Source organism: Monopterus albus, unplaced genomic scaffold, assembly GCF_001952655.1.
Source record: "Monopterus albus unplaced genomic scaffold, M_albus_1.0 scaffold92.1, whole genome shotgun sequence".
NCBI classification, from domain to species: domain Eukaryota; kingdom Metazoa; phylum Chordata; class Actinopteri; order Synbranchiformes; family Synbranchidae; genus Monopterus; species Monopterus albus.
In genome coordinates, this window is record NW_018127972.1 from 738,317 (window position 1) to 763,655 (window position 25,339).

At 41.0% G+C, this 25,339-nt stretch overlaps 1 protein-coding gene across 1 annotated transcript; it reads right to left on the reverse strand.

Moving 5' to 3' along the window:
- Positions 1-254: 254 nt before the first annotated feature.
- On the reverse strand, positions 255-24,734 carry rab11fip4a (RAB11 family interacting protein 4 (class II) a). The gene is made up of 15 exons (XM_020608331.1): positions 24,311-24,734; positions 19,496-19,583; positions 17,132-17,220; positions 13,943-14,106; positions 13,569-13,730; positions 12,526-12,660; positions 12,338-12,373; positions 12,004-12,112; positions 11,604-11,707; positions 9,039-9,179; positions 8,284-8,365; positions 7,834-7,971; positions 4,628-4,774; positions 2,630-2,773; positions 255-2,529 (listed from the first exon to the last, which is right to left on the reverse strand). Exons 1-15 carry the CDS (start codon positions 24,461-24,463, stop codon positions 2,413-2,415), a joined length of 1,809 nt encoding a protein of 602 aa, XP_020463987.1. The 5' UTR covers positions 24,464-24,734; the 3' UTR covers positions 255-2,412.
- Between the last annotated feature and the right edge of the window lie 605 nt (positions 24,735-25,339).

Below are 25,339 nucleotides of genomic sequence, written 5' to 3' on the forward strand. Positions count from 1 at the left end.
ATGTAATACAGGACACAGATGATTTACACATCACTATTTTCAGTTTTAATTTTGATTTTACATACCATCCCACCTTTTTCTGATTTGGGGTTATATAGTGCAGCTGCTCTCCTCATTGTGACACACCTGTGGAGGAACTTTTTTGGTTTGGACTGTACCCTAATTAATATATCAGTAAAATATGATTTCTCACACTCAGTGTTTTTAAAAAGCTCAAATCCAGTGACTGAACAACTTGAGTTAAGGGTTAGAGTTTTTCTATAGACACCACCAAAAGTTACATTTAGTTTCCAGCTCTTCAGCCCCAGTTGTTGACAGTTCAGGTTAAGATTTGGCACATAACATTAATTAGTGGCATATTAAAGTACCTTTATTATGAGAAGTATTCAGAAAACCCATGCAGTAGTTATTGATATTAACATTCTGAATACTACTAAAATTGATTTGTAGTATACAGCATATATTATTCATAGGCCTGGAGTTGTGTTGAGAAGACCAAATTAAAGGGTTAAAAACACAATCAGCTGATCTCAGCTAAAAACGCAGCACCTGAGAATGTGTCACTAAGGCCTACGTCAGTGTTCATGTGTGTTGTGTCCATTTTACATGGCACATGAGATGCTGCTCGGAAGCAGTGGCTAAAGGGGTAAACTGATGTCCATCAAGAAATAGTTCCTAAGAGTACAAATTGTTAGTTTATATGTTTTCTTTCCATTTCTGTGTGTACAGATGAAACAAACAAGATAATGAATTACTGAACATTAGAGGTGAATTTTTGAGTTTTGGACAAAGCCAGGCTAGCTGGGTTCCTCTGTTGCCAGTCTTTATGCTAAGATAAGTTAAACATGTTCTGACTTCAACTCCACACTTAATATAACAATATGAGATTGATGTTGAATCTTCTTGTGAACCTCTTGCAAAGAAAGTCAGGAAGTGCCATTCCCAAAATGTTCAACTGTTCCTTTAAGTGTTCCTCCTTCCATGTTTACACTGGCTTCTATTCATTCCCACACAATATGAGTTAAGTAAATTTGCATCTATAATGGTAAACTGGTTTGAAAAATCTGCTCAGCTTTGCTATACAATACTATGATTTTGACAGTGAAATGTTTATACAAATACCAAGAATAGCAAGTTAGCTAACCCTAACCCTAACTGCTTATGATACCACCATGAAATAAAAAAAAAAAAAACTAGTGGCTGCCTGGAAGATGGCACCAAGATTTTTCAAAATCTAAAACATTACAGATTGCTTTGGCAAATGGTTTGTAGTAAACATGCAAAACACTGCTGTGGTCTGTTGTACACTGTGTTTCACCCTGGATCCTCAGTGAGTGACAGCCTTGTTGTAATCAATCATTTTAAGACTGTGTATTGAACAATTAGTACCGTGCCTACAAGGGTATCTAAGTACTTTGCATGTGTTTTCCCCAAATCTTTTCCAGTCCCCAAATTTCAGTAGTTTCAAATGTACAATAATAAAACATTTGTGGCACACTGACAGTAAGTGTGTGGTGTTTGGTTCTAGTGGATATGAAGAATGACTGTTGTGGAGGAATAAATATACAGTGCAGTTGTGTATGCGTGCGTGTGGTTGTGAATGTCTTTCTACCATTGTGTGGACAAATGTCAGTTCAGCACTGTGTCAAAGAGGGTCCTCACAACTATAGAAAGACATGTATACATATTGCATTTCTGGGCAATGCTAGCAGTTGTGAGTAGCAAGACGATTTAGGACATTCATAATTTGGGCTTCAGTTTAAAGTTATAATCCTCAAAATTCTATAAAGCCAGATCCTGTTTTTTCCTGTTCATTCTAATGCAATATTGCAGCTGTGTTAATGTTAATCGGACTGTTGCTACTTCACATTAAGTGTTCAACTAGTGAAACATGGGGCACTTTTATTGAGAAACAGTCTGAAAATGCAATGTATTTCTCACAGAGTATATTACTAACAGCGGCTGTTCATTAAAAATGCATCTACAAAACAAGACATTGTCATTTGCCTGCCTTTATTGACAGCTAATCAGTTTTAAACATTACAAGAAGTAACTCCTCACACAGCATCAAAGCATTATGGGAAAAAGCTGATTATTGACTGTCTTCTTTATTTGAACAAGGTGGGTTTCTTTGGCTGCACTGTAGACAGACAAACCAGTTGCTTTTCAGTTGGATTTCTGACAAAGTAGCAATTCTAAGTGTTTGCTGCCCCCAAAGTGATGGGACCTGGTGTCAAACTACACTTGGCGTTAACCACCAATAACTGGGGAGAAGCCAAATCAACCAGGACTGAACTTCTAAGGATTACAACTTTAAGGTGTGTGCTAATAGCTGGGTAATGAAAGATCTCCACAGCTACACTAATACATACTGTAGGTGTGTGTGTGTGTGTGTGTGTGTGTGTGTGGTGTTTAACTCTTAATCTCCAGAATAGAGGGGTTATGGTCGAGAATGGCCAGAATGATTTTGTCCATGTACTGCCTCAGACGCAGGTTGATCTCCTCCTGCCCCTTCAAAGCATCTACAAGCTGAGACAGACAGACAGACAGACAGACATTTAGAGATCGATCAGAAGGGCAGTCACATCAAACATTAGCACTGCATCCATCCATCCAGCAGCAGACTAACCTCGTCTCTGGATGCATTGTCAATCTCGGCTGCCAGACACTGGGCCTTAGTATGACACGCAAACAGGTTCTTAGCCTCATACAAACTCAGACTGAGGATCTGAGCGTTCAGGTCGTCATTCTGATCCCGGAGCTTATGGTTCTCCTAATAAAGCAAACAGAGAACATTTCCTTTGAGAGGGGATTCTGAATGAGACTTTCTGCAGCAGTGGTATGGGCAGTACAATCTGTCAGTATGGTAACTAAAGGCTCTAAATATACTATAGGAGACAAATTTTGTATAACATTTATCATGACTGTTTTCAGTTAAATCTGCCCACACACCTATTAGTCAACTGTCACTGAACACATGTACTGTGGTATATGACTTCTCATATAGAAAATAATAAATACTAGATCCTGATCAATACTGAGTCTTTGAGGAGGGTACCTACATCACTACTGCAGAGTTTAACAATACAGTGGCAAATATAAACTTTTAACATAAACACAAAACACACATTTTTGACAAGGACCCCTTTAATTATCTTCACCAAGGAGGTTATGTGTCAGGTTTGCCCAGCTGCACCTTCCTCTCTTCCTGTTCTCACTCTAGTTTTGCTTCTTTACCGTGATCACACTATCTGATACACCTGTCCTACTTCCCCAGATCATCACGAGCTGCACCTTATTAGTTTCCTCCCTACTTATACCCTGCTCACTGTTCACTCCCTTGCCAGATCAATCCTTATTTTTTTTCAGGCCCCCTTTGCTCGCTGTTTGCTCTAGTTCTCCAGTTATATTTTAGTCTTGTCCAATTCGTTTTGCCCCTTGCTCCTGCACTTCATCCTTTGTTCTACAGACCTCTCCTCTGGATCCTGGAACCACTCAACCCAACCAGTCTCCTCCATACAGGTCGATGCACGGTCTCCATTAACCATCTATGCATGCTCCTGTCTCCTCAGCCATCATCACTTCAACCACGGCCAGTTCAGGAGTGACCCCAGCGTCCGCAGCCCGGTCTGTAACCATTCATCACACCATTGACTGTTTATCTCTGCCACAGATCAACATCTGGCTACTCAATTCCATTCAGCACCTATCTGTTTATTGCGCTTTACGTTACACTGTAAATAAACCTATCACCGCTTGCACCGAAGTCAGCTACCTGGGTCCGTCGTTATTGCTCGTTCATTGCCGTGTTCGAACTAACATAACAAAGTCCTCTTTACCTTTCCTCAGTGCATGTCACAAAAATAATGAATACAAAATCTTTCTTTTACATGGGGCAAAATTTTTAAAATGCATATCTCTGTCAAAAATGATCAAAATCATTTAAAATTTGACACATCTGTAGGATGACACTGTCTATCACCAGACCAGATTTCATCTGGATCTGATGGCCATTTAAAGTTGACACTGAAAACCCCATTTAATGCATATTTTGTACCATAACTTGGCCTGTAATGAAGACAGAAACCTGAAGTATTCAGGTAAGATGCACAGTATAACTGCCTATCAGATCCTAAAGGATGATCTGGAACTGATCCAGTTAAGGATTTTAGGATACATTGAGTTATTCTGGATCTCATTTTGAGTGAGCTAATGTTGTACCTTGGTGGAGGTACATGCACTTTCTGAGTGCTCTTGTTTGGTTGGTAAAGAATTGGGATATGGATTGACTGGGATGTTTTACAGTGTGAACGCAAACATATCAGTGCTTTCTTTAACTGTTTTTAAATTACCTCAAATACCTTGCTGCAGTGCAATTTCTTGTAGGGTATTGGTTGACATACTGAATGCGCTGATACCAATTTATCTTTGATAAATTGCTATTGGCCAGTAATATCATCCATGACAACAGACTAGTGAGGCTTTGTGCAGCCTATGTGTAGTTTGCATTTTGTGTGGTCTTTAGTGTAAGTGAACCACAACCTAAAGCTTTCAGGAATAAACACAGAAGTGAAATTCCCATAAGGACAGAAGAATGACTGGGAGTGCATGGGTTGTGCACATGAACCTGTTTCAGTCTCTTGACTTCATGTTCCATTTCAATCTCCCTGGTCTTGGCGTTGTACTCAGACAGCCCCTTGCCCTTCCCAGGATGCTCCATCTCCAGCTTAAACAGCTGCAGATACTCCAGCTCCCGGCGCAGATCATCAATGAGCTGCAGGGAACAGATTAGTAGTTTAGTTGGGAAATTTATTTTCCATGTTGTGGAAATAATCTCTGGCTCCAAAAGCTACTATTAAACAGTACATTACAGGGTAGTGGACAGTACAGAATAAAGGTGAGTACAAGCAAGTGGAAAACAGTATTAAAGATACTGAAAATATGTAAACAGTAAATATAAAATGTTACATTAAAATGAGTGAAGGGCTAGATTGGTGAAGCACACATCCTTGTAGGCATCAGTTACTCTATCCAGCAGCTTCAGAAAGAATTCAAGCATCTTCACCTTTTTGCAAGCTTTGAACTGTACAATAGATTGTTTGTTTGTTTTTTTTTATAACTTAAAGGGCCCATGGCATGATTTTCCTTGTTTTCTGACTGATCTACAATGTTACTTTGGTGAATTATCATTTTAGATGTGACCTAAAGCTCAAAAAAAGAGATGCACCTATGTTCTAGTACTTCCGTACAGAAACAACTCTGTTTATACAAGTCTCGCACACTGTCACTTGCGAGACTTTTTTTCTAACAAAATAAAGATCTCCTTGAATGGTTATAATCTCCAGGTAGTTGCACATTCATGTGAGCTTGCCTGCCATCCACTGCTGCAATTGTAAAAGCGGAATATTTCGACTGTGCACAGTTTTGTGGATATATTCTACCTGCTGCTGCACTGTGACCAGAGGATGTGGAGAAGGATACAGGGCCTGGGGTTATTGCATGTCCAGGAATGTTCATGTACAGGGACTCATTGTTTTACCAAACCGGGTCCAATCTACAATCCGCCGGCCAGTGGAGACTGATCAGCTCATCAATACTGGATTCCCCTGGAACAAGGTACCTGTTTGTTTTGACTGCTTGATGCTAGTGTGTCTGCCACATGTGATGTGTTGCTGGTTAACGAGCAGATTAACAATCCATAATGTTATTGTCAGCCCTACGCTACCTGTTGGAATTACTGACATTGGAGCTACTTGAAATGGAGTGATGTTTCCACTACTGTGTGGGACTTAATGGTAAGTAAAAAAAAAAAAAAAAAAAAAAATTTTGCATCTATGTTATATGTTAATGCCTTGTTTCTGTAACGTCGGAGAGAATTGTTGTAAGGCTGGAGAAGTTACTATATCTGCACCAGTTAAAATATGGGGTTTCTCAATTACCTGCTTTGTTTAGAGTGTTACACATCACTTTTCATCGGTACATATACCGTTGTTTACCAATCTATGGAGGAGAAATTCTAATTAATGTCGTTGCAGTTTGTTGTGCTGTCCAGTTTTGACACGACACCAGCAGCAGGAGGTGTTTACGTTCATGAACTATCCTCCCATTTTTAGGAAAAGCTTGTCTGATTTTATTGTTCTGAAATAATTGCAGGCTATTTGGAGTTATGAGGGGTAGAAAGCGAATCTAGAAGTACCCAAGATTAAACATTAAATGGCTTGAAATGAACATGCCATGGCCACTTTAATGTTTTCACTCAATCCACACTCGATAATCCATGAGGACAAAGTGAAAACGTATTTTAGACCTTTCTGCAAATTTATTAAGTCTAAAACTGAATTCTTTAATTTACCAAAATATTCAAAGCCTTAACGCAGGACTTTGTACAAGCCCCTTTGACAGCAATTACAGCTTCCAGTCTTTTTGGGTAAGTCCCTTTGCACACTTGAACTTTGTCAGTTTATCCCAGTCTTCCTGGCAGATCCTCTAAAGCTCTGTGTGATCGGATGAGAAGTTTCTCTGAAGAGCCTTCTTCAGGTCTCTCCAGAGGTTTTCTGGGGTTTATGTCTAGGCTTTGTCTGGGCTCCTCATGGACACTCAGACTTCTCCTGAAGCCACTCCAGTGTTGTCTTGGCTGTGTGCTTCAGGTCAATGTCATGCTAGAAGGTGAACTGTCACTCCAGTCTCAGGTCTCTGCACTCTGGAGCAGGTTTTCTTCAAGGACCTCTCTATATTTGGCTGCATTCATCCTTCCCTTGGTTCTGATCAGTCTCCCTGTCCTTGCTGCTGTGACACACCCCAGAGCATGATGCTGCCACCACCATGCTTCACTGTAGGGTCAGTGTAAGCCAGCCAGCATTACATCCAACGTGGGTTCCCATTTGTTATCCAATAGAATAGACCACCAGATAACGGTGGGCTGAAATTAAAGCTGTATTAACTAACTTCTCCCTATGCTGTTCCACCATTAAGGGTGAAGTTAAAGTCACAACAAACTCAAGCAGTATCCCCTCCTCTTCTCCCTCTGCTCCTCTTCACCCCTTCTGCCCCGTCTCTGAAACTACATCATATGTGGTCACAACAGCCAGAGGCAGCTGTAGCAGTCAGGTAGCTTAATGTATATAGAGATTTATATTTTTGGGGGGAACTGCATCAACACAATGTCAAAAAGGTTTACATTTTAGAGATATGCATACGTACTGTATGTCTAACATTGTTTGTAATGGATATATCTGAAGTAACACAAGCAAATTATACAGAGGAGTGTTTTTTCCAGTCATAGTGATACAGTATAATGTTCCAGCCACTACCGCATCACATTTAATGTTACATACAGTACTTGATGTTATGCTTTGACAGTTGAACCAGCTCCCCACTTTTCACTAAAATGCTACATGGACTGGTGTGTTATGTATGACATAAACTTGACCAACACCGAGCAAAATTATTTAATTTGCTAACACAGGAAAACACACTGGTTTTTCCTAATTGGACAACAAAACACTAACATTGCAGTCAGTTGGAATGACTCTAAATTACAGCCAGAATAATTCAGTGCAAAGGTACAAAATTGAAATGCTAGCATGCTGACATATGCACATTAGCCAGATACAGTACTTCCACTTCTAGCAGGAAGAAAGACATCTGTGTCAAAATTTAGCCCTATGGATGCTTTTAATGGTCTCCATCCCTGACATGCCAAACTGATATTAACCCTGTTTTTGCCTTATTCTTTGTCACACTTTCTGTGCTACAGAACACGACTTCTTGGGTCTAACAGGTTTGCCCCCATCCTGGGTTGTACCTGCACAGGGAGCCTCCAGAGTGCCTTACCTCCTGCATGGCTTCTTTTTCTTTCTGAAACTCATGGCGATTATGCCAGAGCTTGTCCATTATCTTCCTGTAAAGGTCCATCTCATCTTTCAGCCTCAGACTAGTGTCCTCCAGCTTGTCTGTCATCCTCTGTTTCTCCTACAGAGGAAAGACAGCAGAACACCATTTGTGAAAGTGGACAAGCAAATTCACCACTTTCTCTTTTTGAACAAATCAGTTTGGTTAACCCCTGGGTTTGAAGACATCTTGATTATCTTTTTTTTTTGTCTTATTTTGTTTTGTTTTGGCAGTGTCATTGCATTCCCAGATCTCAGCCATTATTTACATTTCAGTATTATTACTGATAGGGACAAGGGGAAAAACTAAAAACAAATAGGTAAATAAATAAATTAAAAAATAATGCCAACATTGTAATGATCTGGAATGATCTTTTCAGTGGTTCACACTCACCTGATCCAGCTTCTCTGTCTGAGACTTGAGTTTGCACACGTTTAACTTCATGTCTCCATTCTCTTCTTCTAAATGATGTAGCCTGTGTATTCACACACACACACAAACATTTGTCCTCCTTTCCGAAGACACTTGCTTATATAATGTAATCCCTAGCTCCACACCCTAACTTCTATCCTTACAATGAGATGCCTAACCACAAACCCTGAAACCAAGTCATAACCCTTTAGCAACCCCTGAAGGTGTGTAAGAAAGTGAATGACCAGCCAAAATGTCCTCACTCCCAAAGTCTAAAACTCAAGGTGGTCCTCATAAAAACAGCCAAACAGGTTTAGTCTCAACACTGGTAGGGACAAAACATCAAAAACTAGGTTTACCTAACGAAGGGTTGTAGTATAACCAGCAGATGGCTGTTGATGTGTGAAGTAATTTTGGTAACACTATATTAGGTAAGAGTAAATTTATTGAGTATTTTGTATTTTGTAGTAGGCCTATCTCTTTTCAGTCTTAGAGGACATCTCATTTGGATTAAAATGAGCTTGTAGCTTTTTATTTACATTACTATGAAACAAAAAAGGCATCGTTTGTATTTTAGCAATGTTTCGCTATTGATCCAGAAACTTCAAATCTGTGAATATCTTTCCAACTTTATAACATACCGCTGCCAACACAATGACCGATAGCCATCGCTTTGTCAGTGTCTGGGAGCAAATCTGACATTTGTAGTTTGGTTTGCTTCGTGCTGATGAGGTCACCTGTTACAGAGCAGGTCTATCTGCATGTTCCTGTCCCTTTCCATCTTGCTGTACACCTCCCGGTGCCTCTTTGTCTCCTCCTCCAAACTCTGATCTGCCTTCGCCTCTGCATCCTTCACCTGCTCTTCCAGCTCATGGACCCTGGGATGCACACACACACGAGTCAAAACAATTAGAAAATCTGTCAGTGAGGCATCATCAGAGCAGCACTGCACTGTGACAGAAATATAGACACCAGGGTTCAGGCTACATAAATTTGGGCATCTTTGTAAAGGACTGATATGAGAGGTGGTAGGATGGGATGATGATCACACGGAGTATTTCAGGCCAGTTCAGGTGATGTTATGCTGTCGGGTGTTGGAACAGAGGGTGAACAGAGACCTGCAGAAAAGTCAGCAGCCTTCATCTGCACTGACGTTTGTGGGCACATTGCTACAGTAAATTGCTTGGTGCATTCATTTGAATCTCACTGCAGGAAAGTGTATTGTATCACTACAAACTCGTGCGTGTGCACATTAGTCATTATTTGTGTCCAGGACATAACAACATATTGGGAACTCTCACACCAGAACTTTGCCCAATAACACTATAGTGGCCAAAAACTACACAGGGCACCGTTAAGTACATGTAACTCGACATTTCTTACAAGAAAATAGAAAATATTGTACTGCACTTTAAATGTTAAAAATCTCTTTAAATTCAGAAAATGTTCTGCAAGTGTTGCATTCATATTTAGCCAGTTGTAAATGTGTCAAGTATGTAACCAATAAGAAAAAAATAATAATTAGGTATTACTTTGTAACGTTTTGAGGATTGCTTGGGAAAGATTAAATGCTGTTCTATTTAGTAAAGTGCAACACTGTAGGTTTTTAGTCCCTAACTGTGACTGTGTGTAGTCTACGTCCCTTCTTATTTCAACTCTACCACAACTGTACATCTCCTTGTGTGAATATCAGACATTTACCAAACAAAATATGCCTCATTTGACTTCTATAACATGAATGTGACTGATATTTAACAACACTGGATAGCTTGTTTGTTTGTGGTGTTTTCTTCATGCATTTATGACTAATCTTTATTTGTAATTTTGTTTATTTTATTTGTAATAAATATGCAACACTTTATTTTGCATTCTCAGACATTGTTGGATCATAGTAGAAGCAATATTTTACAATAATGTACCGACCCTGTAATGACCTGAATCTTAATTCTTTTTAGAGTTACTGTGAATGTAACACTGTGTCTGTGAATTGCACAAAAAGAAAGAGTTTGACTTTTGCACATGAAAAAATATAATTTGGCTGACGGACATGTCATGTAATGATTGTGCAAGACCCAGGAGTCCCTCCCCAATGCCCTCCATGATCAAGAGCCCATGGAGAAGACAGAGGTCTCTGCAAAGATCACCCCCAAGGCAGGAAAAGAGAAATCAGCCTGGAAAAGATTCCGCCACTTTCTGGGACTGAGAAAACCAGTCATTACATGACATGTCTGACAAGTAGTAAGTAGTAGTAGTAGTAAGTAAATCACATGTCATGTGATTTACAAGAGCAAATAAACAAATTAGGTTAATCAGTAACGTGGAAAATGTGAGGGTGCACTACTAGGACATCTGGTTTCTCTACCCTGCACACATTACACACAGAACAGCATCTGGCACAAACCTCACCACCTGTGAATTCATAAGGACACTAAAACCAATAAGAGAGAAGCTACAGCTTCACTCTAGAGTCCTTCACCATCACCTAAGCATTTTTAATCTGAGTTGTTGTTTTTCCCCAATCGGTGTGCCTATCTTTGTTTAGGAGTTCCTGTAAAAAGGATTTCCTTCCTAGCTGTTTCCTGATGTTCAGGATATTTCTTCATGGTCATCCTTTTGCACTGGATTCTTATATGATCTTTACTTTTCTAAATGTCTGCGCTATCTGCAGCATGTACAGCATTAGTTTAAAGTGATGACAACCCAATGTGTTATGCTTAATAAAGTGAAATCTTACACTTGCCAAAAATGTAACTACTATTAAAATGGTAGGACTGAGTTGCTACTCTCCATCTCAGCTGTCACTACACTTCTGTCCAAAATCTCTGCTATGTTATTATAAATGTATCTATCAAAGTATCTCAAGAGCAAGTCAGTCATGTTTCTGTCCTCTACTAAGGAATTCTTTACTGCAAATGCAACCCTCTGCCTGAATTCAGTTTCAGATAATCACATTAAAAACTCTAAAAACTAATTGTGAACATCTGCCATATGAAGAAATCCAGAGATCCTAGCATAAATTCCCTGAAATAAACTAACTGCCTGTGGTCAGAGTGTTAGAGGCTGAGATTTGGCAATGTTCCTCATTTTTGTACTTAAACAAGTAAAGTTTTCCAATTCATTGAAAAAAAAAATAACAAAGGAATGATGAGTTATTTGGGTGAAAAATTGGTTTTCTGTTTTCTTTATCTTTTCTCCCACAATGGGACTGTATGAATCCTGGATGAGGTCATACAGAACCTTAAAAAAGTCTCATGAAAATTTGTCATAAGGGGACGATAAAGGAGTGTGTGTATTTTCCCCACCTGTGGACAAGTTGTGTGTTTTCCTGTTTGAGTTTAGACTTCAGGTCACTGTTGGCCAGACTATCGCCTTCCAACTCTGTCACCTTCTTTTCCAGATAACTGACCTGAGGGAGACAACCAGACTTTCATCACACCCTACAACACATGCAGGAGGCTTGGCTTTGTATGCTTTGTATCATAAATATTCCTAATATCTGAACACATGTAACACAACCTTCTGCACCACCAACAGGAAACTACAAGGTCATTAAACATAAGCATTCTTGCCAAAATGTTAAACTATGCCTTTAAGATAACATAGTGGACTGGGACTATGTGATGGAATTAAGTAAGTGTTTACCAAAATCCTGGTTTCAGTAATGTATAGTAAGTGAAAGTGTGAGCCTGTGTATGTTTATACTTTCTCTGTGATGTCGAGGTCACAGGAGTCAATGCTGTCTGTGAACAAATCCTCTGTGCTGCTGCCATGACTGGACCCAAACACGCTGTGGTTGGCCTGGAACAGCTGACTGCAGGAAGGAGAAGGCACATTGAGCCATAAATAATGTATTATTATCAACTGAAGAAGATGATGATGATGATGTGTCCACTTATAGGATTCTATTTATCACCCTGCTAAATACTGAGCCCATCACTGCAGTGGGTTAAAGTAGTCCCTCCTTTCTATCCACATGCACATTCAAAGATGGATTTTTATCTCAAAAGGTTCTTAGCATTAAGGTCAGGTCACTCACCGTCCAAATGCTGTGCTGGAAATCTTTCTATTAGGGCTGAAACACAAGTGATAAACTGAGTCACACACACAATTACTAAACTAAAACAATTAGTACTACTTCAACCACTAACTCCACTGTCATTTGCCACCCTGTTTGCTGCCACTCAGCATTTGTGATTATGTTTTCAGGTGTTGTGTGTGTTCTACCTATTGGCCTTGAGATTTCGAAGTCGAGCCTCCAGGTCATTGAGTAGATTCACTTTCTTGCAGCACTGAGAACAGTAGATGACCAGCAGCTCGCTGTTACACAGCTGCCGCATCTTCTGAGGAGTCTGGCCCGCACTGCAATTACAATATATATATATATATGTATATATGATTCTTGTGAACACAGTATGCCAGGAATTCCTTGAGGAAGAAATGTCCACTTAGACTCAAGGATGAACTGATTTGATTTTGGTGGTCAAAGGACAAAGGTCAAGGTCAGTGACCTCCCGCCTGTCCCATACCCATGAACTTCACTGGTTTTCTGAGGCTTTGCTTTCACTCTTCATCTAAAAAGTCTGGACACTGTGCCACCATTCCATCTTGCTCTTTTCTTCTACACAGCCTGGAGTTTTATACACGTACTGGCCACTTTATTAGGTACACCTGTACAATTGTATGCAATTCAATGCAACTCTTCTGCCTTAACATCTATGAAGCTCAGAACTGTCATAAATGGATACACTTATACTTTCCAGTAATACCACCTACAGTTGACCTTGGAATATCCAGCAGGGATGAAATTTCACAAACCGTCTTATTGCAAAGGTGGCGTCCTATCACAACACCACGCTTGAAGTCACTGAGTTCTTCAGAATGACCCATTTAGTTTCACAAATGTTAGGAAATAAAGACTGGCTAGGTGTTTGATTTTATACACCTGTGGCAATGGGTGTAGCAAAGAGGTGTGTCCCAATACTTTTGTCCATCTAGTGTCTATATAACGAGATTAAAATATCAACAGATGTCGGTAAGAAAGAAAGAAAGACCTTGAGTTTTTTGTTTTTTAAGATGTTCCTCACCTCTGTTTACAATTTGTTATATATTTTGTAGGTAGGGGCAGCTTTTTTGTTTTCTTTGTCAGTTGTACTGTGGAAAATCTTTTTTGCACTTTCTTGAGTGAAAACACCAAATAGTTAGAATTAGTATGCAGTATGGAACATGGACACAGATCTGAAAGAAGCTATGGTTAACTGACCACCAACCTGGAGGGCAGTGAGGATCCCAGGTCTGAGAATCCATTTGTTCGAGTGTCATCTTCAGGGCAGGGGCTGCTAGGAGTGAAATCCACATCCTCCCCTTCCCCGTAGTCCTCAAACTGCTCCTCACCAGAGATGACGGACGCCGACTCTGAGCTGATCCGGTTACTAGAGTTGCAATAAAAGTACAACAGCAATGACTGATGAAAAATAGGCCCACAAAAAACAATGAACTTTAAGTGTTCTAAGTGTTTTAACAGTTGCAAATAAATCTAATAACATGCTCAAATCAAGCTCCTGACAATACAAGCCACGCTCACATCCTCTCCCAGGCACTAACCAGCCCTAATAAAGGCCCATTCTCAGATGTTGTGACTGACCTGTCTTGTTGAGCTGGGTTCAAAGAGACAGTACTGTTGGCATTCTCAGTGCTGCTGTCCATGTCACACTCCCCATCAGCACCACAACCCTCACTGTATACGCTGCATTCTGGGTAGGGCCGCGTACACATGATAAGAGGAGGCCCTAACTTGGTCTCACCATTCTACAAACACAAAGAAAAATAAACATAAACAGCATATCAACATATCTACATCTACTGCCTTGACTAGTAACAACTCTACCCACCGCGTATAAGGTACCGTAGTGCAGTGTTCAGTACAAAGAAAAAACTGTTTGAGCTTCAAATCAAGTTAAAACCTATCTGTTGTAACATTTGGACAAAAGCCCAAAAAATAAAAGGCACTGGGTAGTGATGGCAAGATTTCAGTATGGTCAGACATTTTGTATCATGGTCCATAAACTGCATACAGCATGTTAATGTCTACCAAAGAGCACAGTGAGCTTTATCACAAATCAATCCTATGCAGCAAAAGATCTAGAGCCAAGCAAGCAATATATTGCATTTGTCATCTACCTTAAGAACAGTGTTCAAATAATGGTCAATAAACTAGATCTTACTCAGGGTTTAAAACAAAACTGCGTGCCATATTAAACCAAACACAGGTTCAGGTGAACCACAGCTGAACTTCAATTGAACTGGACATATGATGAAGCAGCCTTAGAAGGTCCACATCACACAGATGACAGAGGACCATCACACATTGCTGCTCACTCTTAAAAAACAGGAAAATCCGAAATTAGGCTTATCTTTGAGAGTCAATATTTTAGCGACCAACTTGCTGAGCTTGGAATAATATAAAGCATTTGTGTTGTGATTTGACAAAGTCAGAGTCCCATTGTTTTGAAAAGGTTCTTTCTTATACCTGGGTCTGATTTCTCATCTGAAACAGCAGTGCAGTAGTACTTCAACAACATTGTTTTGAACTTCTGATAACACATGGCACCGCTACCATTTGACCTGGGGTTGATTTGTGTGACACGGAGTAGAACACTGCAGTGTGTTATTATTAATGAAACATGTCCCTGTCTGGCTTCACCCAGCTGAGGTGCCACTGGAAGGTACACACCCTCTCACTCACATTTACATACACAAGATTTTCATTTGCAACGTCAGGTGCTTTCCTCCTTTGTTTTTACTTCAGACTTTGGTTTGTGCATTGGTGTGTAGAAAGGCACACACACACACAGTCCAGCAGACATGGTATGATTTCTGAGGGGCTGTTGTGTAGCTTTCATTCATCAGTTATACAGATGAAGAGGTGGGTAAAGAAACAGAACTATATACAAAAGAAAAGAGCAAATGAGAAATAAAAAAAAATCTAAGACAGCAAATTCTCTAAAAGTGGCTGTACACTGAAAAACATATGAAGTAGGGGAGTTTCAGAGGAAAACATTAAGGGGGCACAGGTGGAGTTAACAACTAAATCAAAAATGTGATGCAGAAAATCACTGATTATGCAGAAGCTTATGAATGTTAGTTTTGCCGCTCCTATCACTGTTCAGTTGTAACGTGGCTACATGTGCCACCCCATTATAATATACAATACTGGGATTGCTGAACTGGAAGAAATTACTTTTATGAACTTGATTAAAATAATACCACTCATCTCTCCCCTCACCAGAGGACTTCTACTCTGCCTGAATAACTCACAACACTAGTGTGAACCCACAAAGAGCCATACCAAATTGCAAGTATCAGTAAGAATGGTAAGAGCTTCAGCTGTCACACCCACAGTCAGTAGAAGAGTCAGTGTCCTGTGTTTCCTCTTCAGTCCCAAGCCACCAGTCACACGCATGTGTGTGTGTGTGTGTGTGTGTGTGACCCAAATATACATACAGCATCTCTTATCATAAAGGCAGGTCCAAAATCCACAAAGATCCATTGTATTCCTGAAGCTTGCACACAAGCATTCCTCACATACACACTGCTGTATCACTGCAGCTCAGTCGTTCACATTTGAAAACACACTAATGCTTTAGTTGGGACAAAGCCACACCTCCATCTCTATCACTCCCTCGCTCTCCCTTGTAACTAAGCAACTGTTCACTTGAGCTGATCTCTAGCAGAGACGAAAAGTAATGCACTGCAAGATCATTATCTATAGCCCTTATCCTATAGAGGGTTGTGGTAGCTGTGGTTTAGCCTATTCCAGTGGACACTGGGTGAGAGATGAGATACAGGTCCCCATTGTATCACAGGGTTGGCACATATACTATCATTCCACTGCCACCAGGAACCATAGTGCACCCATATCGCTCCAAGGTTTGCACGTTTCTATTGTTTCAGAAACAGAAATGCTGGGGCTCATATCTGATGTCTGGCCCTGCACAGAGGCAGGTCCCAGAGTGCACTATTTTGCCCCCAACCCATCCATCAACTCACTACATTCTTATTGGCAGGAAGAAACTTTGAGCAACAGGAAGTGTCTCAGCCTAAGAAAGAGACACAACATCTTTAAAAAAAAAGATAGAAAGGAGTTGGCAGCACATTCTGGAGAAATAAAAAGAAGCCAATACTACTTCTCTGTCTGTCAAATCCATGATTGTTCAACCTGCCCAGGAGCTGCTAATGTAGTTCTACAAGGGGATTATTAAATCTGATCTCTGCACACCCTCCAATGCACTTTTTGGACTGCGGAAAGAATAATGGGTGCCAGCCTGCCCTGACCTGTACACCTCACAAAGGGCAAAAGAAGATTCCTGCAGACCCCTCACATCTTGGACACAAACAGTTTGATCTTCTCCCCTCTGGATGGTGCTACAGTGCACTGTATGCCAAAACAACCAGAAACGAGGACAGTTTCTTCCCCAGTGCAGTTGTTCTTATGAATAGTTAATCCATGTCTGCCTGTATAACAGGATCACAGGAAACACAATCAGTGCAACAAACTGTCAATATATCCATTGGACATACTTATCTGCTCTTCGTTGTATATAGTATATGTACAGTATATACATTTATTAATAAATAGTTTTCCCTTCTTTTTCCTAATTTTACTCCTATTTGAATGCACATTATTTATCTTGTTGCCTATGAGAGCCACTGTACTGCAGTCAAGTTCCTTGTGTATTCAAACATACAGTACTTTGCCAGTAAAGCTGATTCTGATTCTGATTCTTGAGAATACATCCACTCCAAAGTCAGAATGAAGACTCAAAGATGGTACCTGGTAAATGTATCCATTATCAGTAACAGATGGCTGGTTGGAGGTAGCACTGTGGGGACCCATAGCCATCTTCAGTATCTCCTCGTAACCTGTGAGGATGGAAAGAAAGAAAGAAAGAAAGAAAGAGGAGGGCAAAGAAACAAATCAAAATATAGTTTGCTACAACCATACTTCTTTCCGGTCTGACCTGCGCTTCAGATGCAGGGCTATAATGGAGGGTAAACACACCTACTTCCATTTGCCAACTTCTCAAATTCTAAAATAGCATTTAGGCACACTTTAACTTATTAATGCAATCAAACTGGTCTCCCTGTTTCAAGTTTCTTTGACAAATTTTTACTCATTTTTGAACCACTGCATTCACACTTCAGGACCATGTCCTCTTAACACAGAGTGACTATAAATCCACCACCACTGAGAGGGGGACGGCAGCTTTTGTAACCGGACAAAGAGTGGAGATGTGCTATCTTAATGGATATACTGACCACAGAGTAAATAGCTGTGAGCCTTATGTGGGTTTAGAGTTATTTTTACAGTGTTATTTAAGTGTTCAACTTATCACCTCTGTAGTTTAAGTTAGTTTGAATAACTTCACAGCTGCTACTTGTATTCACACATTTGTATTCACACACAACAAGTAGTTAACCACAACTACTGTAACTAAAGCTGCATTTCCACTGTTGGAACCCAATGAACCGTATACCCCATGCTTCCCATAACATCACGTGCTGATGCAGTCTATTCTGCTTTGCTTTTCCACAGTATTTCTTTCTCTTTAGACAAGGGTGGGGTCGTGCCCCTCACACACGCAGCTGTGCAGAGCATGTGAGTCAAGGATGACAGCGCTCCTTAGTGCAGCACAGTCAGCGAGTAATGAGCAGCTGTATGAGCAACTGATCACATAGCTGTACTTTGACCAAGCAGAACACAAACTTGCAGACATGTGAAGTCTTCACTACCTTGCCTGTGATCCACTCGCTGAAGTTCCAGTTTAACTTATTTAAACTTACTTACTAAACCAACTTGTTTACCTATAAACCAACAATTGCGTGTTTTGTGCTTGTAAGGATAATAGTTAAGGTGTGAAGACGCTGACATTTAACCAATCATGGACGACAGCTCTGCCAGCACCCAACGCCTCGCTGCTCATGCCCCTGGAACTTGATTTTAGTACTCCCTCCTGTGGAGTGCCAAAATGTATCTACTGGAACAAACCCCAAAGCAGGCAAAGAGCAGTGGAAACAAACACAGAACCTAGGATGAGTGTTACACAGCTCGACACATTTCAGTAGGTTGCTATAATGGAAAAACTTTATAACACTGAGCATGTTTGAGCACTGCTTGATGCTGTCAGAGCAGTAGCAGCAACAGAGAGGAGCTGAGCAGTCGGCTGCAGAAGGAAAGACATGTGAACATGTTCCACTGAGCAGAAGCGGGCGGGTGGCTGGGAAAGTCAAATACATGTTCAGGTTGGCCAATTGATCACTCACCATGATATGAAATTTTAATGAAATAAACAAAAACTATCATAAACATGTAGGATATTATAATCAACATTACTGTGCAGAAGAGATTAAATTATGACTGCACTGAATAAATGATATAGTCCTGGTGTGGTTGATGAGAAAAGTAACTGGTTTCAAAAGATGTTATTTATTCCAATGTGTTGAATCAGGATGAAGATAAACCAGCACAACAACTGTGTCTGAGTATTGTTGCTCTACTAGAAAGAAAGTAATATATCTAATATAAAGTTTGACAGAGGAATCATCGAGTCTGTTCTCTGCACCTCCATCACTGTCTGGTTTGGCTCAGCAACCAAACAGGACAAGAACAGAGTTCAGCGAACAGTCTGGTCTGCAGAAAAGATCATCAATACAAGTCTGCCCTCCATGGAGGACCTGTACACCTCACGGGTCAAAAGGAGGTGGAGAAGATCACTGCAGACCCCTCACACCCTGGACACAAACTGTTTGAACTCCTCCCCTCTGGACGGCGTCTGGACAGAGTCAAATTCCTCATGTGTCCAACACACCTGGCCAGTAAAGCCGATTCTGATTCTGATAAAGCACTGCATTGACATTATTGCATTTTGTGATACTATTATACTACTATTGTGATATTATTATATTATGTTTGTGATGTGATGAGACAACCCTGCCAGGGACCACACTGTGGTCACCTGCTTGTTGTGTTGGGCTGGGCTCTGGGTCAAACTCCTGTTAATGTATTAAGACATTAAGACTGCAGCATTCATGACTACAGCTTGAACCTGAAACCTTCTTGCTGTGAGGTGACAGCTCTAACCACCCCACCACTGTGCCACCCTCTATAATGATCTATCTATCTACTTATTTTTCTTACCTTTGATAGCAAACACTCCATGACAAAAATCTTTGAAGTTGATTTTCCCATGAGCATTTGGATCCAGGTAGCTGGTGAACTTCTTCACCTGCAGGAGACAAGTCAAATCAGTGTTAATTACATAACACTAAATCACAAATCACTTTTTCTCGTGGCTCTCATGGGTGCAATACATATTATCTCTACCAATGACTCCCCAGGGACCTATGCATGGGTGCTCTTTATGGACTTCAGCTCAATGTTCACCACCATCATCCCAGCCTCCATTTTAAACTGATCCAGCTCACTGTGCCTGACCTCAACTGTCAGTGGATCACCAGCTTTCTGACAAAGAGACTGGGGAAAACTGCATCCAGCACCTGGACTATCAGCACCGGTGCCCCAGAGGGATGTGTGCTCTCCCTGGTGCTGTTCTCTCTATACACCAGTGACTGCGCCTTTAGGGATCCCTCTATTAAACTCCAGAAGTTCACAGATGACACAAGAATCATTGGCCTGATTCAGGACAGAGGCGAGGTGCCACACAGACAGGAAGTTAAAAAGCTGGCCCTGTGGTGCAGACGCAACAACCTGGAGCTGAACATGCTCAAAACAGTGGAGAGAACAGCGGACTTCAGAAGGCTCCTCACCACTCTATCCACCCCTCACCATACTCAGCAGCACTATACCGGCAGTGAAGTCCTAAAAGTTCCAAGGCTCCACAATCCCCCAGGATCTAAAGAGGATGACCAACATCAACACCATCATCAAGAAGGCACAGCAGAGGATGTACTTCCTGCACCAGCTCAAGAAGCTCAACCTGCCCCAGGAGCTGCTGATAAAGTTATACAGAGGAATCATCGGGTCTGTTCTCTGCACATCCATCACTGCCTGGTTTGATTCAGCAACCTATCAGGACAGAAACAGGCTTGACCCCTCAGATTCCTTTAGACCCATCACAACCAGGACGCAAACTATCTGACCCCCCCCAAAAAAAGATTTTATTTTATTTTGTTGTGATATTGAAACATGGAATAACCCTTAACACACATAAAAGACCCACCAAAAGCCACTGTGTAATTAGACTGATCTAAACTATACATATGCTAATGTAATTAAAATGAAACCGTTGTTCTGATCCTCGGTAACAACCCCTAATATGTGTGTGCATGCAGTACTGTAGCAGCAGTGTGGTGCACAGTAAACAGAGAAATAAAGATGTGGTGAACTAATCCCTGTGGAAAGTGATGTTTATGTGTGTGTCTTTGGAGAGAACACTGTTTCCCAAATGAAACAAATGTACATATAGGTCTGGTGCAGAGCACCAGCTCACAGGCTGTTTTCAGCAGCTAGGCAGACTGTTCCATTATTTAATAACCAACCAATCCGCCCATAGACTTCTTGTGAAGCTCTCGTTGCCATGGTGACAAAGATGAGAGGAGGTGCAGGAGGGGAGGAGGAATATGAAGAAGTAGCATCCTTTTAGCAAGGCTGAGTTATTTTTAGTGAGGTGTTCTGGGCGCTCAGTCGCCATGACAGCTCAAAGGAAAATTCACACTCACTGTTAGATATTATTTATGTTGACTGATGAGTGCAACTTAAACCTGCCTCATCTAATACTGATTCCCATTTCTCCACTGGGTTCAATCTGTGTCTCTTCTAGCTCAACACAGCAGTCTCTAAATAACCTGAGTTATTCCCACACAGCAGGTATAAGGTCCTCTCCGTGCATATAAAGTAAGCTATTGTATGTGTCATGATTCGGTTCCGCTGCTTCCTGTCAGGCTTTTATTTTGACCTTACTTCCTGTTTTTGTTTCACCTCCGTTTCGGTCTTTTTACTTTACTAATCACTCACATTAGGTTCACCTGCTCCTGATTGTTTGCACCTGTTTGCACCGCATTATAAGCAGCCTTCACCCACCAGTCCCCTGCCAGATTGTTCTAGACACTAGCTCTGACTTTCCAGCATTTCTTCTTGCCTGACGTCTCAGTATCGGACCCTGGATTTCTGTTTTGGACCACTGCATATTGCCTGCCCCTTTAACCTCGGATTGCTTCTATGCGTACTGGCTTAACGGACTTACCTTTGGACAACGCGTTTTGGATTCCCTTGATGTGTTTGCTGGCTCTGATCTTGGACTATTTTACCGACCTGAAGTGCATTTTGTGTTACACCATGTCTTGTCTTGTTTTCCTGTTCTGCGTTAGTGCTCTTATTAAGGAGATGGTTTTGTTCAACATATCCTCGTCTGGCCATTTAAATGAGTTCACCCATGATATATTTTCAGCAGCATCACGCGTCGTTCCTGACAGTATGTCCCTTATGTGAAACCAGAAGTTCATGTTTTACTCCATTTACTATTAATATTGTGCTATGATACATCATTTACATTATTGCTAATCATTTCATAATTTGTACCACGTTTTAAAATTTATTCCCACTGGCTTTATTTTTTCCAGCAGGGAATGAATATCAACTTGGAGCCTGGAAGCCAGACATGTATATGTGTATAGAATAGAAATAAGAACCTGGAACCTGTTATTCTCCAGAAGGTGGAGAATAACAGGACAAAGATCCTGTGGGACTTCCAGACAGACAGGAAGGTACTGGCCAACCAACCAAACATCGTGGTAGTAGACAAGGAAAAGAAGGAGGTAGTGGTAATAGACATAGCAGTGCCAAGTGACAGCAACGACAAGAATAAGAACTGTGAGACGCTGGAGAAGTACCAGGAACTGAAAGAAGAACTGCAGAGGATGTGGAAATTGAAGGCCACAGTGGTTCTCATGATGGTAGGAGCCCATGGGGTTGTGAGCCCTAAGCTGGAAGAGTGGCTCCAACTGATCCCAGGAACAACATCAGAGTTCTCTGTCCAGAACAGTGCAGTGCTAAGTACAGTGCAGAACCCTCAACCTCCCAGGCCTCTGGTAGAAGAGCTGAGGCTGAGAAAGACACACACTACTTGTAGGGGTGAGAAGAGAATTGTCACCTGCATGAAGCACCTTGATGCCACCAATGACACTAATACAACACAGGGCTATACCCACAGACACTGCCAGTGGCCAGAGGAGCTCAGGTTTGTGGTGACAGGTACATTCAAACAACTTTTTTATGTTTTTGTGTATTCACGCAGTTGCGAAAGGAGAACCCATTGAAACATTTTTTTGATTGTGTATTTATGGATGATTCAGCTCATTCATACAGCCCTTTTCACCAAAGCACTTTACAGCTTGCCTCACATTCACCCACTGACCATGCTTTTACTGCTACTGCCACTAAATTGTGGAATAGTCTACCTTTTAAAGTTAGATCAGCTACTGGCCTGATTACTTTTAAATCATTGCTTAAAACATATTTGCCTTGGCTTTTAATGCTCAGTAGGGCCTGATGCATTTTTAATTTCAATTTATTGAATGTGTGTCTGAGTTATTGTGCTGTTTTAATTTTTGCACTGATATTATTTATTCTATTTTAGTTATTTATTGTGATTTTATTCTACCATGTAAAGTACTTTGGTCAACTGGATGTTTTTAAAGTGCTATATAAATAAATTTGATTTGATTTGATTTACAAACATATTCACATGCTAAAGGCAGTGAGCTGGTGCTGGATTGACCAGTGGGAAGCAATTGAGATTCAGTGTCTTGCCAAAAATGTTTCAGAACATGAACAGGAGCTGATCAAACCACCAGCCCACTTTATATATGACTGACAAACAGCCGAGCATTCTTGTGCTAAAGGCAGTGAGCTGGTGCTGAATTGACCAGTGGGAAGCAATTGAGCCAGAACCAGAACCAGCATCCTCTGAAACATTTGCTGTTAGGTCTAATGTAAACACAGGCAGAGTTATAAAAAAGAGTCTACGCTGCACAACAATAAAATAAAGTGTTGGTCACTGTAAAGGTCTCTGCAAAGTTTCTGCTGGTTGGGTTTCATGGCATATTGAAAGGAATAAAATACACACACTAGGCTACATCCACAATTACAAGGCATACGCTGAATCGGACCTAGTCCAAACTATCTTCATCCTCATTCACAATGTATTTCTCCATATGTATATGCTACACATAACAGTACAAAGACACCTTCACTCTTTGAACAACCCAGGAACAGGAACAGCTGATAATTGGTGTGAGCATGTTTAAAAGCAGCTCTTCAGACACACTGGCCATGTCACAGAGACTTTCAGCCAGAGTAAAAAAAAAAAACATAGAACAGAAAAATCCAAAGGAGACAGGTACTATATTTGATTCCAAATCTTAAAGCTGTGGCAATAAGACAATATAGGCTAGAACCACACGGTGCAGGCAATCAAATGATAAATGATGAGCCCTGGCGCCTCTGCTAGCCTCAGGTTCAGCACCATGGAAAGTGCTGTGGACCTGGGACTGGCTGTGAGCTGTCCATGGTGCTGAAGCTACGTGAAATGACCTGTAACCTGGTTAGTTGGTCGTTACACCGCGGTGACAGCCAGCAGCCATCAGTCCCATTCTCTCTGTAGCCTCACCGGACGGCTAACCTATGTGAATTTAGAGGAAGCAAACATGACAGGACTTTCCCAGGCATTTGTTATGTATCTGCCATACAGCAGCGCACCCTTTCAGCAAATTCCCTGCTAATGTCTGCGTAAATGAGCCACTGTGCTAAATACTGTGTGACATTTCGGTTGTTGTTTGGAGCCTGTATGTCTGTCAGTCGCCACTTGTTACTAATCAATCTTATCAAAATATCTTTGGACAGAGCACAGTTTGCTAAATACATAACATCTTCAGACATAAGTCTGTCAGTTTTTATATGTTTGTCTAAGTCATCCAGTCAGTTACATCTGCTCACCTCGTCTCCTTGGCCGAACTGAAGACCGAGGTCCACCAAGTGCTCCACCCGGATGAAGCCATCAGCATCCTCGTCACACACGTCGAAAACCTCTTTGAGCCTCCTCAGAAACTGTAAAAGCTGCTCTTGGTCGGGAAAAACATGTCCTTCCATTGTATTGCTCGCTTCTTCGGCGAGAGACTCAAATGGACTGCAAGAGAATGGGAATGACGGACGCCATAATCATTCGTCCTCAGCTCCGCCGGAGAGGTGCTGCTGCTGCTGCTGCTGCGGCGGCGGCGACGTAAGCAGCACCGCTGGCTCTGGAGGCGAGAGAAGTTACGGAAAAGGGCGATGATTTACGATTTGGACATGAGGCTTTGCGTCACAGGCCTTCTGCTAATTAATAATCCAGGTGTGTTGTCATCCGCGCCAAAGTAAAATGGTAGGCTATATTAAGCACATGCTTCCGTGACCATCAGCTGGTTTGTTAAAACTGACTTTCTAGCTGGACTGAGTCTAATGAAACGACAGTGTGTTACCGCTAAGAGACACACAGAGAGAGAGAGAGAGGATTGGAATGAAAATAAAAATACTAGGTCAAGGAACCTTTGAGAGAAGATAATTCATTCCTTCTATTAAAAACTTATACAAGCCATAAAACACACCCAGATGAAGACAGTGCCAGCTTTTGCCAAATCAGCTGGTACCTGGTCTAGTATGACCAGTGGATTATGGTGGCTAAAGAAAACAATGTTTGCAAAGACTAAACACATATTTCTGCTCAGCTATTCTCAACTGAATCATTTTGGCGACTTAAAGAATCTCTACTATTACTGTGAAGCGGTAAAGATAAAGATTTAGGACACAACAAGTGACATTAATATTTCATCATTTTTATGTAGTAAGTCCAAATTTTGACTTTCTAAAAACTGTATTTTACCATCTCATAACTTTGACATAGGACTATTATATGCTGCACTTTTGACTTTGGTATCATCATTTTGACCGACAATGACTACTTCCTATTTCTCAGATTCCTTCCATTTC